Below are 17,435 nucleotides of genomic sequence, written 5' to 3'. Positions count from 1 at the left end.
TTTTATTTTTTCCATAATTCTTATCGTTTACGACAATACGTGTCGTAAACAAAACCAAGTGCAACATTCATCACGTGACATGTCAGCAGACGATAGCCTCTGCACGAAAGACCGTTTAGAAAAAATACCTTTGATAGGTATATTGATCTTAAGAACCGTGGGGATACGAAAAGTTATAGGACAGTTCTTCGTGATGTCATCACTTACCAGAGATTTAGTTTTGATTGGGAAAAAATCCATTGAGTGGCATGGGGAATTTAAATTAAATCATCAAAACCTTTTTTTCATTTTTTAAAGATAATTGAAAAATTCTTTTGTTTCCCTAAACTGCAGATAAAATTCAGTTCATCCATGATATTTAAAAGAAAAAAATTATCATTCATTAGACCAAATAAGTATAAAATAATAGAACATATGATTATCATTACAATAAAAATTCATTTTATCAGATGAAAAGAAGAGTTATAAATTCACGTTCAAATTAAAATATGAATTATTTTAACTACATGAAATATTTTTCAGAACCAAAGTTAGATATAAAATAATAATGCTATAAAGTTTTGAAAATTGGGGTTCTAGTCACATACCTGTTAACCCTTCCTCTTTAGGAGGGAGACTCACTCTTTTTGGGTCAACCTCCCTCTTTAACAAATTTCACCCCCAAATCTCCCTTTTTGGTAGAATTATTGCACAAATTATGGTATAGATGGCTTTATTTGACATAAATACAATGTTAATGTAATATAATAATCATTGAGAAACAATCAATAAATAAGTAATCCTTTCGTTGTACTAATTACTCCAAGTTTCCCCAATTCCTGTCTTAAACGCAAAAAAACTATGATCATGATATTAGTTTGATAATATGCCGTCTTGGGAAGCTAATTTTTATTTTGCTTGGTTGCTTTCCTTCGGCATAAACATCAGATTTAAAAAAAAAAAATGCCTCAGCAATCGTCATGATTATCTGGACTACATTCTTTCATATTTCAAAACGAAAATTTCAGGGTCAGCAAACTATTTTTCTTGCAATATTGGAAAAAATATCCTTATACATTTCAATAAAACATTTTCCTGCAGATTACCTCCCCTTAGGTCTCACTAACCACTTCTAATGTTTCCAGTACTTGACATGTTAAAAAAGTAATTTTCAGAGTTTCACTGTGAATTGCAAGGACAAATGACATCTTAAAATTGCATACCATTGCAAAGCTTGGGAAATAAGGCTTTTAAAATCATTATGCTAATGGTACGATTCTTCACAAAATTCACTTGAATAAATAGTACTGAAAGTCCACATTTATACCTTTTCTGCTAACTGACAGCATGGAGGCAAATTACCCACACATGTAAACAATATTCATACACTTTTGTTGTCAAGTACAAATATGATTTTAAAGTACACATTCTCAGCTTTATTTTGACTACTTTTGATAAAAGAAAAAAAAAAAACACACACACAAATAATGCACTTACCTTGCATAGATAGGGGCCCTTTTTTTGTGTTAAAAAATCATCATTGAAATGGTAAAAGATTTAAATATATTATTGTAACATCAATTGAAACACTGTAATAGTTAATAGAAAATACATATGTCATTACTTCGTGCTGATTAAATGCTAAAAAAATCAACTCTCTTTTTAGCTCTCCTAGCCAAAAGGCCTTGTGAGCTGTTGTCGTCACAATATGTCTGTTGTCCATAAACTTTTTCAGACATCTTCTCCTCTGAAACTACATAATAGATTGTAACCAAAATTTGCAGGAATGTTCCTTAGGGTATTTTTAACAATCCTTTTGTGGGTATTTTTTGATCTGGCAAAAATAAATGGCCTCCTTTCAGTGATTTTCCAACCCTTATTTTAGGTCTGACTTTTGGCCCCATTCCCAATGAGAAAAAGCTCTAAAAATCCCAATTGTTTATTTACATGTGGATCGTCTTTTGGGTGTTTTGTTAGTTTTCCTTATACTATCAATGCAATTATGATTGCATTGCAATCCATTTGATTCTATGTCATTGTTGTGCTTGAAGGGAACTAAAAAAAGTAACACAGACAAGCTGAAAAATGACCGATACTATATTTCAATAGAATATTTCTGACTGGGCAATTCATTTGCTGGTGCAGCAATGTCTCATAATTCCAAGTTCTATTAAAAAAAAACTGAGCTCAGCTGATAGTGCTTAATGTCAGAAATTAGATTCATTTGGCTTAAAAGAATCAACATGAAAGAAAACTTAAATTTTGATATACTATTAAATGATTCAAATGGCAAATGTTTTATTAATGTTTGAAACTAATGAAAAAGGAAAACAATATGCATTATTAAGATGAATTTTTGATGAGAGATGTACATGTACAAACTTTTCTTCAGCCTCTGTTGTATCCAAATTGTCATCCAAGGAGATCTGCACTCTTCAATACTGAGGGAACTGTAGTGTTTCTCATTTATATATTTACCAAATTAGCGATATTACACACTTTTATTCCCAATTGCATGGGCCCCGGACCCCTTCCCAAAAACAGTAGGAAAATCACTGCCTTTACTAAAAATAGATTATAGGGGTAAAATTTTAGAATTATGCAAATTACTCAAAAACAGTTGGGTTTAACTATAATCTGGTGGGGGTAAAATTGTTCAGCGTGATGGGATGGACTTATGCCAAAATTTTCAGAAAGATCCATTGATGAATGAAAGAGTTGTGGGTCCTGAAATAGATTTTTTTTCCCGAATTTTACATTTCTAACTTTGTCATTGAAAGTCTTCTCTAAAACTACTGGATGGATTGAAACAAAACTTTGAATGAATGTTATGTAGAAGCTAAGAACATGTTTCACAATCTGTATGTGGGGATTTCTGGTCCATTATAGTCATGTTTAAGAAGGTTATTGGATTATTCAGGGTTTGGTTTAGATAAAAGTTTCATTGTTATTGATGTCACGTCAATTCAAGGAGAGGTTAAACATAGGTCATCTTGAAAAGTAGCTTGGTTTATAGCTTTTCTTAGTCTTATATCTTCCACAGTTGGGGTAGTCAGCTGTTTTTTGTTTAAGTTTTATTTCATCTCATTATTTTTCTGGTACCATGCTAATGGCCAATAATTGAAGAACTTTTTTTCTCATTTCTCAGAAATTATGAAGACATGAGCTCTTGGAAACAATTAAATTTGACTATGAGTACATCAATTGATGCAATGGAATGCCTTAATTTCACTTCATCAGAGTCCACCACTTGCACAATCCATTCAGACATAAATATTGGAGAAAATGATACAGATGAACTATTAGTATCAAATCTAGATATTAATGCTACAGTCCGGGCTGTAAACAAATGTGAAAATAATACAGAGACTGAAAGTAGCATAAAAATTGTAGACAGCCAGCAAAGTTATATTGACCAAAATGGTGTTATTGAGTTAGGGTTGCCATTAGATGAGACAGAGAAAAAACAGGATATGTGCATTAATGTCAATAGTATACATACTAAAGAGATTGAGGAACCTCATGTTCATTTTGGTACCCCACTATCAGTGTACCATGAATATAAAATCAGTCAGAGCTCCAGTCAGACAGAATCAATAGCATCAGAATGTTGTTCCACAACTCGGGAGTCTTTATGTTTAAGCCAGGACATCAAGGCAGAAGAGAAACTTGAGGAACCAGATATAGAAAAATGTATTTTCCAATCATCACTTGGAAATGTAAAATTAACTTTGATCTCAAAACCTGTTGATATTCAAAATATGAACAGTCAATCGCAGGAAGAAATTCATGAGTTGTCTTCAGAACTGGTTGATATTATTACAGATGTCAAGGACATACTAGACCATCTTATAATCAGATGTTGTGAATCTGTGGATGAAAACAAATGTAAATTAAATCACTCAATCATAATAGTTGATTTGAGTGAAGAACTCATACCAAAAAATGTTACCAAAGACAAGTTACCTCCAGTAGCTTCCAAAGAAATGAATAGCATTTTTAATCCAGAAAACAAGGGAAGAACAAGTAGACTAATGATTGATACACATACTGATAATGTCTCGAGATATGATATTTATGAATCTGATACAATGATATCACAACTTACAGATAAAAAAGAACTTAGAGCACAAGAAAACTTTGCTGTAAAAAACCTTTTTTCTTATAATCATTCCTTGCTGCCAAATGACCAAATAGCTATTTCAGATGATGAAAAATCTAAAAGTCAAAAGCCAGAAATAACAAATGGTCAACTGGATGTTTTGGCAAATTGTTCAGAGATTGGATGTGACAGCCAGCAGTTTGGAAGTTCAGGTACTATTAATCCAACATATTTACACAATGGAAGTCAGCAATCTACTAGCAATAATGTTAAATATTGGGCTGTTTCAGAAAAATATTTTGTAGCATCAGCAAGTTCAGATGTAAGTGGTTTGGTTTCACACTCTAATGATGAACCCTCATTAAATTCAAATATCATGAAAACACCTGTCAGTTATGCAAAGCAGGTAGAAATTATTAGAGAACAAAATGCTGTGAGAATGCAAAAGATATTATTTCAGCCCTTACTACAAACCTTTGGAAACATCATTTTGGAGGCAGAAGAAAGAAACTGCAATGACCTTTCTGATCCTGGTGAAAATTCTACATTGCAGAGATCTAATGAAGAACAAGAATCATTTGAAATATTTGATACTGAGGATGAAGATGGATCTGAAAATGAGTCTTCAGTAAAGTCAGTAAGCCATCACAATGAAATAGCTGAGACTTCCCCAAAACTTCTGCAAGAAACATCTGAGTTGGACAAAATTGAAATTTCTCATAGTTATGATTCTACTGACAAAAAGGTAACACTAATAAAATCAAATTTCCTTTGCAACAGTGAATTTTCTGACAATCTTTCAAATAGTGATAGTGCTCTGACAGAAAAGTCATCATATTTGTCATTCACTGACCCAAAGCAAAATGAAGTTGGAGAAACCATTCTTTATAAAGATGACTCAATGTGCCCAAAGTCAGATGTTTATTGGGGTAATTCAGAAAGTAAAGAGTCCATGGACATTAAAAACAATTCTCAAAATGCATCTGAAAAAGTTGATAATGGCCATTTTTTCCAAAGTACAAAAGAATTTAATCTTAATGACAAAACACTAACAAGTACGAAAGTAAAAGAAGGCAGTGATTGTGATGCATTGGAAACACAAGAAACATCAAATTCACAGATCAAGGTTTACGGAGTTGTTGTTAGAAAAAAATTAACAAAGTGCATTGGTGACTCAGTTCTAGATCAATGCATATATGAAAGTCAAAAGAGGAATACATTATCAGACCAAAGCAATGTAACAAAACTGTGCATTGATTCTTTAAACAAAAGTACTATAAACTCAGAGAGAAACACTTCAAATTCCAGAGAAAAAACTAATCAGGCTACAAATGAAGTTACTTCAGGAACTAAAGAAAACTTGACAAATCATAAAGTTATTGAAGAGGAAAGATCATATTGTTTAAACAGTACTATGATTGATCACTTGGAAAGGACACAAGATATTTTGCCAAATATCACTTCTCCAGAAAACAAGAATATGGCTGCAAATGTTTCATTTGATAAGCTACAGACTAATGAAAGTCTGAAAATAGATAGAGATAAACCAGAACGTAATCTTGAACAAAACAATTTGTCTTCAATTAGTGAGAGATCCCATTCAGAACAATTAAACAAAAAGCAGTTTGGTATGCATCTAATTATCAATCAGAATGATTTGGAATTACAAGTTAGAGAAAATTCTTACACTTCTAAAAATAACAAAAATATGCTAAATGAAGCTAAGAATGATAATTTGTTTTGCAATGAACTGGAAAGAAGTATTAGTAATGGAAGGAAAAGGTTGAAAGAGGAATATTCAGTCCAGGGAAAAACACCATATAAGGTTCCATGTTTTACAAAGGATGATGGTTCTATTCAGTTACTTGTAAGGGATACTTACAATAACTTGAAGTCAGAGGAAAAAGTCGATAATTCTCATGAAACAATACCAAAAGCTGAAGAAGACCAATCTGTGCCTGAAATGACTTTACCTCAGATTTCAGATGAAGAAGAGAATTATCATGGAATGTACTCTCATCAGCAAGGTATAGTTATAATTAAGAATGCTTGATAAATATAAACTTATTTTAAAGGAAAAAGTATGATTTTGGTATGGTAAACTGAAATTTCATTATAAATTCATATATAAAATGAAGATGTATATTTGAAAATGTTGATCAGGGCTTTAGAGGTATTTACACCAGACATTTTGAAATAGCTTGGTGTTTTCTGAGACTAAAAATAATAAGTATGTAGTTAAATCGTTAGTCTGGCTTAAATGAAAAGTATATTTGTTTGCTTTATACCTACCTACTCACCAAAAGACCTCTGCTTAACAACTTCAATTGACTTTTTTTCAAGTAAAATAAATAAAATTACATTTTATCCCCCAGGTTTCTTGGCCTTGTTTTAAATATGTATTAATCATAAAAATGATAAAGGTTACAGACCACCAATTCAACCAATGAGCATTTGGAACGTACGCAAAAGTAGTCCTACGCAGAAATTACTCCTGTTCCTCATAGTGCTGTGAAAAAAGTTCTCATCTCATTTAAAAAATTTAAACAGTTTCTGAAAGGAAAAACATTTCTGTACATTTTATAGGTGCATTTTGCTTCTTGTGATGTGAAGCCTAATCTCCATAATGATTTCTAAATATACCCCTATCTTGTGAAAACACTGGGATTTCCCATGCTATTTATAGACACTTCACTTCACTTACCAGTACTGCACTGCAAGTCTGCTAACCCCACATGCCATTCTGAGGATTGTGAGCTGACATATGTAGAATCATGCTGATATATAGTCCTCTGCAGGTTAAAGTTAAGGTAAAGTCCAGAGAAGCCATTGAATATTGTGAAATTAGCATAGAAGCCTATGGGAAGTGGAATTAGTGGTTTTTGGCCTAAATACAGAAAGCATTGTTTTTTTACCCCCCACTCAACAATTGGAATCAACTTGTTGGTTCCTCCATCCACCCATACTTTTTAATTTTGTCTTGACTCCAAATAAATGGATTGATTTCAAATTTTGTTTGTTGCAGTATATGAAATGGGCATACCTTGTAAGTGATTTTGGGTGCTGTTCCATATCAGCTTCCTGTTTCATGGAACTGTTTGGAATGATAGAGAAAATTTTTTGTCACAAATTATCTCAGCTCCCAATGAATGGATTACTTTCAAATTTGGTGTATGGCTTTATTTAGAATATGGGACAAAGGGACAGTAGTAAGTAATTTTGGGCATTGTCTGATACTAACTTTCTACATATGAGTGGGTTATACCTAGCATGACAATTGCGCAATTTTATTTTAGAGATTGTGTTTGGTTTTTGGTGCCTGTTGGTTAAATGAAAATAAAATTTAACTCCTACCTACCTTCCATGTAGGGGATAATCAAACACACATATTATTTTTGGCTTGATCACTGATAGAGGACTGAACTTTATTAAGGATTTTATATAGATCTTCTGTAGAATATATACACAATCTTTGCCGTCCAAATTTCAGACAACAAGCCCTTACCCTCAATCTGAAAAGAATTTAATATAGAATACATTGGCTTGTAAGCAAAATTTCTTCAAGCTCGCCGCTATTTTTACCAGCATTGGCAGGTGGGCTAGTTCCTGAGTTTCGAAAACTGCATACAAGGTTAAACAGATTATCTGTCAGTCATAAGTTAAAAGTTGTAAGTTAAATTTGCACTAATATGTTTGCAGTCACTTTTACTCTAAAATAATGATGAAAACCAATTTTGTTTTTTATGCTCTAATAATGTAAATTGTCTACTTTTGTCTTTATAAGGTTAAATTATCTCCCCTTGTGGACATACAGTTTTAAGATAAATCAGTATTTAATACAATAATTCCCTATGAGCAAAATATATTACTAGTACTGTTATAATTTTAATGTAATTTCTTAAATAGTTGACTTGAATATTACAGATGTGAACAAGTCAGTTTTTGATAAGAAACATATTCCAATTGTCAGTCACTGAGTCAGTCAGTCCATCTGTCCGTCCCTTAACAGTTTCCAGATGATAACTTAGATCGAAACAATGAATTTTTTTAAGCTGTGTACAGTTATTTAGTACCAAAAAAATACAGGATTATTTCAGTTTATAGCAAAATCCTAAATGTAGTGTTAGAGTTTGGTCATTTTGAACATTTTGCCATCCCCATTTTTCACCATTACATGGCTGGTTATCACTTAATGTTCCACTTATGCCCTTTTTTAAGTCGCTAATATTGTTAGTGACTTCTTGCACTCGTAATTTCAGTACTTAATATTCCCATATGATTTGAGTAATTGTTTATTTATACTCCACTTAATGCTGCAGATCTGTGCTGTGTTTACCAACATAGCCTCATAGTTCTGGCTTCATACGAGATAAAAATGTACCTCTTAAATATCATACACCTGTGTTCTATGAGTGTTTCTTGCTTTTATGAGAACGAGAAGTTTACATGAAATGATTGGTTTGCATTGAACAATAGCAGGTTTCCAATTCAGGTGCAGTGGCTTGTTACAAGATTTTATAGGCATTTACATTAACACGACCCTGATATCTATGAATATTCATTGCCAATTGCTTAATCTGGTTCCTAATCTGGTTCCCTGGTCAATATCATAAGTGACCCAAAGAGTGCTACAATGTACATTTGTACCTCTTTTAAAGAATATCATACACATGTCTATCTGTGTGGTTTTTTTTGTTTATAAGATGAAATGATCAGTCAGCATTGAATTTATGTATTATTACCCAGTTTCGGATTCAAACACAGGGGCTCCTTACAATTGACTATATACAGGTCATGTATAATATCAGGACCCGAATACCTATATATAACCATTGCCAGTTGTTTAATCTGATTCCGAGTAATTAAAAACATTTGGGTCATTACGGTTATGAAAGACTGCAATCATATCAAGGGAACCAAGATTTTAGTGGAAGTCACCCAATTGAGAGCTTATTGCATTCATGCCATTTTGGATGTTTGAAGTAAGTCAAAATCAGTGACAGAGAATATTTGACAATTAGCGACTTGGAAGACTTCAGTCTTTGATCATAGACACAAGTAGGGGCTATTTAGGGATAGAGGTTGCCATCCTTACGTCTGCACTTCCTTCCTTCCATTACACAGACTTTGTCATCTTTGCAAATGGGGACATGGGGGGACCCATCTCTTATCTGTGTTACTCCTCCTGAATGGAATTAAATGAATCTTTGACAGAATCTTTATTACATATTGCCATTGTGCAACCTTCTATTTTAGGTATTGATCCTAATCAATATGGAGGTTGAAAAGTGAATGTTATCAAATGTGGTAGTGGGGGGGTATCAAGTTAGTGAGCACAGTTTTTCAAGTTTTCAGCTCATCTGGTCGAAAGCCACGTGAACTGTTGTCATCACTTGGTGTTGCCGTGATCTGTTGTAATTGTTTAAAATTTTTCAAAACTCTTCATTTCTGACACTACTTGACCAATTTTAACCTAACTTGCTATGAATTTTCCCTTGTGTATTCTGCATAAAACTGATGTTGGAATTTTTGATACATCAAAAAACATGTCTGCTGTTAATAAAAATAAAACAAAGGGGTCAGTCAATGGTTTTTCCTCGTATATCTTCAAACTGTTAAGTTCAGCCAAATTCTTACAATTGCCCACATAAATCTGCATTAGATCGAAGTTGTGTGGCAACTCCTTGTTAGAGTTATTGCCCTTGAAAGGTGAGTAATGACAAGTTTTTTTTTTTTTTAAAGTTTTCTGCCAATATCTTGAAAACTGACAGATAGAAGCAAACTTTCAATTGCTGAAATGATCCTTATGATAAGGCCTATAAAAGTCTGCATGAGATCAGAGTTGTTTGAAGACACATTGTTAGAGTTATTGCCCTTGAAAGGTGAAAAATAATGTTTTTAGCAGTTTTCAGCTTGAAAACTATGTTAGATAGAAATGCCTTGCTTTCATTTGCTAAAATGATCCTTATGATAAGGTTTACAAAAGTCTGCAGGAGATCAAAGTTGTTGGAAGACATATTGTTAGAATTATTGCCCTGAAAGGCGAAAAATGATGTTTTAAGTAGTTTTAAGCCAATATCTTGGAAACTATAATAGATAGAAAATAACTTTCAATTGATGAAATGATCATTTTGGTAAGTCATACCAAAGTCATTTTTGAGTCACAAAATTGTTGGACCACTCCTTGTTAGACTTATTTCCCTTGAAAGGCAAATATTGGACCAGGTGAGCGATTCAGGTTTCTGTGAGCCTTTTGTTTCAATCAAATTTCAGACATCTATAATGATTTTTGAGTTACAGGGATCAAAGGCAAGGGTCTTTGATGAGCACCCTCAAGGCAGAACTTTATCTGAATTTCAAATTTTTTGAAATATTTTACCCAAATCTGTGTAAAAAAATACTATTATTTCCAAATTTGCCCCAAGCAATCCAAGTTCAACATACATGTATGCCTTAGTCATATTATGCCGTGCTCATAGACTCTCTTTATTGTCTCAGTTTTTGGTCTTTATGTCCCTTTTGCAAACAGTGAAGGACTATGTATTGCTACATTGCTTGATACTCAGAGAATCTGGTTTTAAATCTTGTCTACTATCATGATTTAGGTATTACAGGGCAGACAGTTTTTAAGTGGACATATGCACCCTCAATAGAGCTGGATTCTGTTGTACCAAATGTTGATAATGAAGACATTTCAGGTTTGTCTTTTTCAATAACACATTTTTGTCCATCATGAAAACTTATTTTCTTCTATTTTCATGTGTTTTATAATTGTATGAAAAATCTTTAATTATTTTATGGCTTTTCTGTAAAAAACAGCAGTAAGTGCAATTACTTCATTAATGAAAGTGCTTAAAGGGTTTTCTAAGTAAAATATATAATATTGTATAAGACTGAGCAAAAAATTGAAAAAAGATACAGAAATGTCTGATAAAAAACATTTATAAACTTGAAGGGCACTACAATGAAACCTAAAAAAGTAAAAAAAACTTGATTGAGACTAAAATGTTACATATGAGATGTATCCTTTGAAATGGACACACCTTATTCAAGATTATTTCATTTATTTACTAAAATTCAATTTCTTCCTTTATATGATGAATTTTAAACAAATGCTATTTTTCAGATACATCTTTTATTCCTCATCCATTGAAGACATGTAAGAAGCCTTATCGGACTGGATTATCTAAGAAGCAAAAATTGTCTAGTCTGCACCCAAAGCTGAAGACAGTTTGATTCCATTGTGTACTGGTATACCTACTACTTTACATGATATCCTGGTGATTAGGATGACCTCACTCTGTTTTAACCAAACTCCCTCTGAATGAACATGTTGGTGGACTTCGATGAATCTAAGCAGTTTAATGCCTCTTGGGTGATTTACTTTTATTTCCTGCTATTTTAATCTGAGTGAAATAATGGGTTTCCCTTTATGTAACAAAAAATTGCCATTGCTTCAGACAATAATGCTAACCGTTGTTATCTGTTGAATCGTGAAATTATAAATTTGACATGTATTTGTTTTTTTATTTGAATGAACTCAAGGTTCCATTTTGAACCATAGAATTTATACATACCAGGTATATATGTTATATTGAGACTGAAAGATGATATAGAAATTAACTCTTCGAGGTATATGTGTGTAGACCAAGGATCAGGTAATGGTAAAAAGTGCTGGTCATTGATCAACAAATTTTGCAAATCACCAACGACCATTTCCCAATATTGTACATAAAAAATTGTCGACCCTTATGAATTACAGTCTGCGTGGTTTTATTAATGTCTAAACAACCCGTCTACCTGTCTCCTAATTGTTCAATGGAAATTAATTGACAGGTGTTTGTCAATGTTGGCCGATGTGCAGCCACCTGTGAATGGATTCACCTGCAGCTGATTAGTTGATTGCATAATTAAACTAACGGTAGATGTGCAACACGATTGGGTATATGAATGAATTGAAGTGATTTACATACATTTATGACTTTATACATGAAATTAAGAAAAATGATTTACAAATCCATCATTTTCCCACCAATCTTTTAGTGGCAAAGAAAGCATGTGTTACTTAAACTATGAATCAGTTGTAGTAGTTTCTAATTATTAATTTATCATTGGAATCCTTTTAACACAGATATCAACAACACATTTAAATCACTATACAAGATATGTATTCACGATTTTCTTTTATTTATCAACATATTTCATCACTTGGAAGTTCTCAACTGTTTGCCAATGTGATGAAAAAGTCTGAGAGATATGATGTTTTGTTTACATGTTAAAACATCCAAGTGTGGTCGAAACCAAAATTGTTCCTTTTTTCAGATAATATGTAACAGACATAGTATGTGATGAAATATTAAACACAAATTCCAGTATTTGTCTTTAAATAACTGCAATGTTTCTTAAAAGATTTTTATTTTAAAGTTTATTCTCGATCTGAGCATGTAAAAGATGGCCACAAACGTCTGCTGAAGTTTGATCAAATACTGACATGGGCTGTCAAAATTTCCGGAACATTGGTGTAGACAGTGGAGTGGAGTGGGTGGGATATCATTTTTGTGAGCTGTGCTCTCAGTTATTCTAGTTTGATATAAGAAAGACATGCAAATAAAAGATCTGTAAATTTATTGGTGTCATCTTTTTATTATTAAACCCCCACAAAGAAAGTTTTTGGATGTATTGGAATCACCATGTCTGTCTGTCCAGCAGTTTTACCACATATCTTTTAAGTGCAATTCCTTGTAGCTGTGGAAGGAATTTAGATGAACTTTTATAGGAAGGTTGGGCAACATATGTAAATGTGCATGATGGAATATAATTACTGTCAGAGGACTTCAAAGGAAGATACTCTAACATAAGGGTTGTGCATGTTAAACCTTGTAAGCACAAATCCTCCTAAATCACAATAGGGATTTTGATAAAATTTTATAGGAATGTTGAGTTTTTCATATGTAGATGTGCATGAAGGAATATTGTTTCTGTCAGAGAAAACCAAGGGGAGATGATCCAACTTAAGTGTTGTACATGTTAAAACCTCGTATGTGCAATTCCTTGTTAGCTTTAATGAGCTTGGCATCATATGTAGATGTACATGAAGGAATATAAATACTGTTGGTGGATTCCAAAGGGGATAATTGAACTTTTGGGTTATGTATTTAACTTCATTTGAAGTGGGGGTATTTTAGTGAGCTTGCTCACAGTATTTCTACTACTGATTTTGAATGTGATGTTTATTTGTAGAAGAGCAGTTTAGAACAACTGATTTACATGTTTTATTATCAGTTTTACATGTAACGTTCCCTGGCTTTTAATTTACAGACTCTCATTCTTAAAAAACCACAACTTCAAAAAAGACTTCTTTGAAACTATATTTGACTGGCTCAAAGTGGATCCTTAATTTTATTGACTGCCTTGTTCTGTTTTTGAGCTTGTGGCAGCCATTACGTTTGGTATAAACAATACATGTTTTCTGGGAGGTGTGCTGTTACTTATATCATCTTTATTTGAAAATAATGATATAGCATATGGATAATTGTACTGTTTGTGAAATAGCAGTATATGGACCAGTAAGGTTTAAAATTTATGGCTATAGGCTTGGGCTATATAATTTCTTTAGGAACACACCAGCCCATATACTGCCATATGATCCTCAGTATAATTAAACATTTTCCAGAGAAAGGTGAAATGAAATGTTTTTTGACTTTGTATGGAAAATAAATTTTAATATAAAACTTAAAGAAATTGCACTTTTTGATAGTGTACATTGATGTGTAATAGCTGGAAAGAAATAACAGACATAGTATACCTTGTATAGCTCATCTTTAGCCCATTTCTCAGCAAAAAATGCAGCCTGGCACTTTATATTCAATTCACACATTAGCACTGTATGATTTTTATTTGTTAATTGTATGTTTCTTTTCTGTTTATTTTGGAACAAAAAATTATAATACTGTATTTAAAATGATAATTGTAGCTGACATGTCTTATATTGATATAACATTTAAAATATTTGACTATTGCAGACTTGTTTACCCTTATTTTCAAAGGAATTTGACTGCAAATTATAATTTACTCTCCATAATACCCATATTAAAATGATACAAAGTTTAAAATTGTACTACCCATTTTTTTAAACTGCTTTAATTGTCTTAAGCATAAACAGGTCTGCTATTGTTTTTTAAAGATGATGTTCATTCACGGGGCCTCTTACATATATAAGTGCTTGTGATCATGTAACTGTGATATGTTGTTTTGTATTCATAATGGTTGTTGTTTTTTTTTTTTATGTTTATGTTTTAATTCATGACAATATTAACTCACTACAATCTGCCATACAATATAACCCAATTACTCTAATCAATTAAACTACTGATTTATGTAAAGAAGAACCTATGATAAGATTAAACCCTGGAAATTGTCTGTCTATTTGCTAATTATTAAAGTTCCAATGATCCAAATATTTTTTTAAGTATTCTAGCATTACAGGAAAGAACAACCAACATTTAAAAAAAACTTGATAAAAAAAGGATGTGTATGAAAAAGTTGGGTGGATGTTCTTCATTTTTTGTATAAAACTTAATTACAGAGTATCTAATATATACCGGTAGTGATTTTCGTTGCTTCAGTTTTCAATTGACTTTCACACATTTATACATGAATATAAATCATGCGTAATAGAATTATGAAAAACAAAGCCCATACCACCATTCAATTCCATGATAAAGCCAAAATGAAAAATATCCTAGATTCTCATCCCCTACAGACCAAATTTTTCACCCTCCTTATTCCTTTCCATTTTGATTTTTTTTTCCAATTTAGGTAAATTTCTTTCAAATTAACAGCATTTTTCGCTAAAATCGATAACAAATAATGAATAAAATTTGCCTTCCCACCCCTAATTTTGAAAGATATTGGATGAGAATCTAGGTATTTTTTTGTGAAGACCTATGGCAAATATAAAAGTTTGCTTTGAATTTCATTTAGTTAACTTAAATACAGTCTAATACAGTCAATTTATGTCAAAATATGATTTGATGAGGCTATGAACAACAGGCCTTTTTATTAACCTTAAAAGTGAAATAAGTATATTTTTTTTTCTTACTTAAATAATATTAAAAGCATAAATTTTCCTTTGTTATTTCTTTTTATAAATTGCGAATTATGATGGGTTCTTTATATGACAGGTTGTGATAGAAGATATTGCTCATCTAGGCATAGCTGTGATACTGTAATATAGGTAATGTTACTGTTTAATGTTAAAGTTCATAATGATTAAAGTTTTTTGTGATGATAATGCTTCTTATTAAGTTTTTCCTTGTTTAATTAGCAATGAATTCTGTTCAATAAAAAAACTGCTGTGTTTGTAAAGGAATTCATATATTTGGAAGTAATGAGACTAAGTTCAAAGGTAGCTGTGGACTTGTATCTTTTAAGGCCATTTTTTTACGGACCATTTATCTATGGTCTGCGAAAAAAGTGCCTTAAAAGCCAGGAGTCCAAAGGAAAAAAACATGTCAGAAAACATCTAACAACCCCACCCCCGCAATAAAATGAAAAAAAAACAACATGCAATTGTTTAGTGGACAGAAAGTCTCCAAAGGGAAAAAACTCACATATTGGAGATCGGTTGAACAAAAATATAAAAAAAATAATAATAAGGCAAAAAATCATAGAATTGGTAAAAAAAGTTACATAACAAAATCTAAACTTTGTTCAAACAAAAAATCACCAATTTGGATGGACAAATCAGTACAATTAGTCTGACAAATAGCACAAAAATAGTGAAAAAATGTTGCCAATAAAAAGTTATTATGTAATACAAAATTGTGTAAAAAGTTACAAACACATGCTCTGTAGAGCTTTTCACCGACATGAATAACAAAAACACATTGCAAACATACAAGACATACAAATTCAATACATCAAAAACAAGAGGATAAACAATACTTGTTGGCAAACCTCCTTTTCATCTGAAAATTTGTCATTTTCACATATAAGATTGACAAAAATGGTTTATAATGTCCTAGAACCCCCCTATTTTTGAGGAAGCCTGACTAGCACCCCTCCTTTTTCAAAGATTAATCAAGGGAACCAAGGTTATAGCGGTGATCAAAAGAATGTAAACCAGGGACAAAGACCAGACATGGAAAACAGACATACACAACAAAGAACATAAAGTAACTAAAATCATACATGCAAAGTAACAAAAGCAAATGAGCACCTCGGACTAGCGTCTAGATCCGCTCCTGATACTAGATAATAACCATAATCTGTACATGGAAGAAAAAAGAACGAATATGGTGTAATGCAACAAATGCACCAGCGTATAACTTAAATATAACATGTTAAATACTTTCTGAGATCACTAGGTCTTCAACAAGTATAAACACACCTTTCAGTAACCTCTGAAATGTCATTACAGAAAAATAAACTAAAAAGATAAATAACAACCCAAAGATGCATTAATATTCAACATCCGGGGCATGTCTGCGGTGGGGTTAAGCTAGTATTATAATGCCATAACCACCTCTTTGATGTTAGGTAAAACATAAACTGAAACACACCATACATCCGATTATGTCCATGGAATACCTCAACAAATACACCATAAATGCATCAAAGTCTGTCTATAGAATAACTCAATAAACACACCATATATACATCAATTTCTGTCCGTGGAATACTTCAACATACACACCATAAACACATCAAATTATGTCCATGGAATACCTTAACATACACCATATAGACCACTTAAAGAATCTCGCAGTTACTGAAAGCTAGCTCGGAACTTACTAAAGAATGAATATACTTTCAAAACTATCAGCATAACCAATAATCGGTCATTACATTTTCAGTGGACTGGATTCCAAATTGAGTTTTAAAATTATAGCCATTCTTTGATAGGTTCTGGGTTTCTCTTCAGTAATGTGGAGTAGTAACTACTAAATAGACAAGATTTGATAAGTAAGCTACATACTATTTTTTTTCATGGATAAAATATTCAAACATTCATTTGTACAGGATATCCGAACGAACAATCATACCTAATTCCATAGAACTCTGTCCGGAAATTTTTTGAAAGTAATAACAAAATGATTAGCACACATAAAAAAGGCAATAACTCCAACATGGGTCAACAAATTTTCCCATAAAAATAGCAGAAAAAAACGTCCAAAATGGACAATTACTTCAAAATGGGTCTACATATTTTCACAAAAATTTGACCACAAATATATCTCATCATGCTGAGCACTTTTAATCCTGTCAGAATTTGGCCACACATAACAGTTTTAAATACATACGCGAAACACTAGTACCTGACCCCTATGTACTATTTTTAGTAAGACAGCCA

At 32.2% G+C, this 17,435-nt stretch overlaps 1 protein-coding gene across 1 annotated transcript; it reads left to right on the top strand.

The window, feature by feature from the left end:
• Positions 1-44: 44 nt before the first annotated feature.
• LOC148630263 (uncharacterized) lies at positions 45-15,374 on the top strand. The gene is made up of 4 exons (XM_088564426.1): positions 45-137; positions 3,128-6,108; positions 10,687-10,779; positions 11,208-15,374. The coding sequence occupies exons 2-4, from the start codon at positions 3,141-3,143 to the stop codon at positions 11,315-11,317; spliced, it is 3,171 nt and encodes a 1,056-aa protein (XP_088420552.1). The 5' UTR covers positions 45-137; positions 3,128-3,140; the 3' UTR covers positions 11,318-15,374.
• Positions 15,375-17,435: the final 2,061 nt, after the last annotated feature.

Source organism: Perna viridis, chromosome 1, assembly GCF_037379345.1.
Source record: "Perna viridis isolate PV_CMFRI_1.1 ecotype Kerala chromosome 1, ASM3737934v1, whole genome shotgun sequence".
Taxonomy (NCBI): Eukaryota; Metazoa; Mollusca; class Bivalvia; order Mytilida; family Mytilidae; genus Perna; species Perna viridis.
This window is presented reverse-complemented; position numbering and strand designations above follow the sequence as displayed.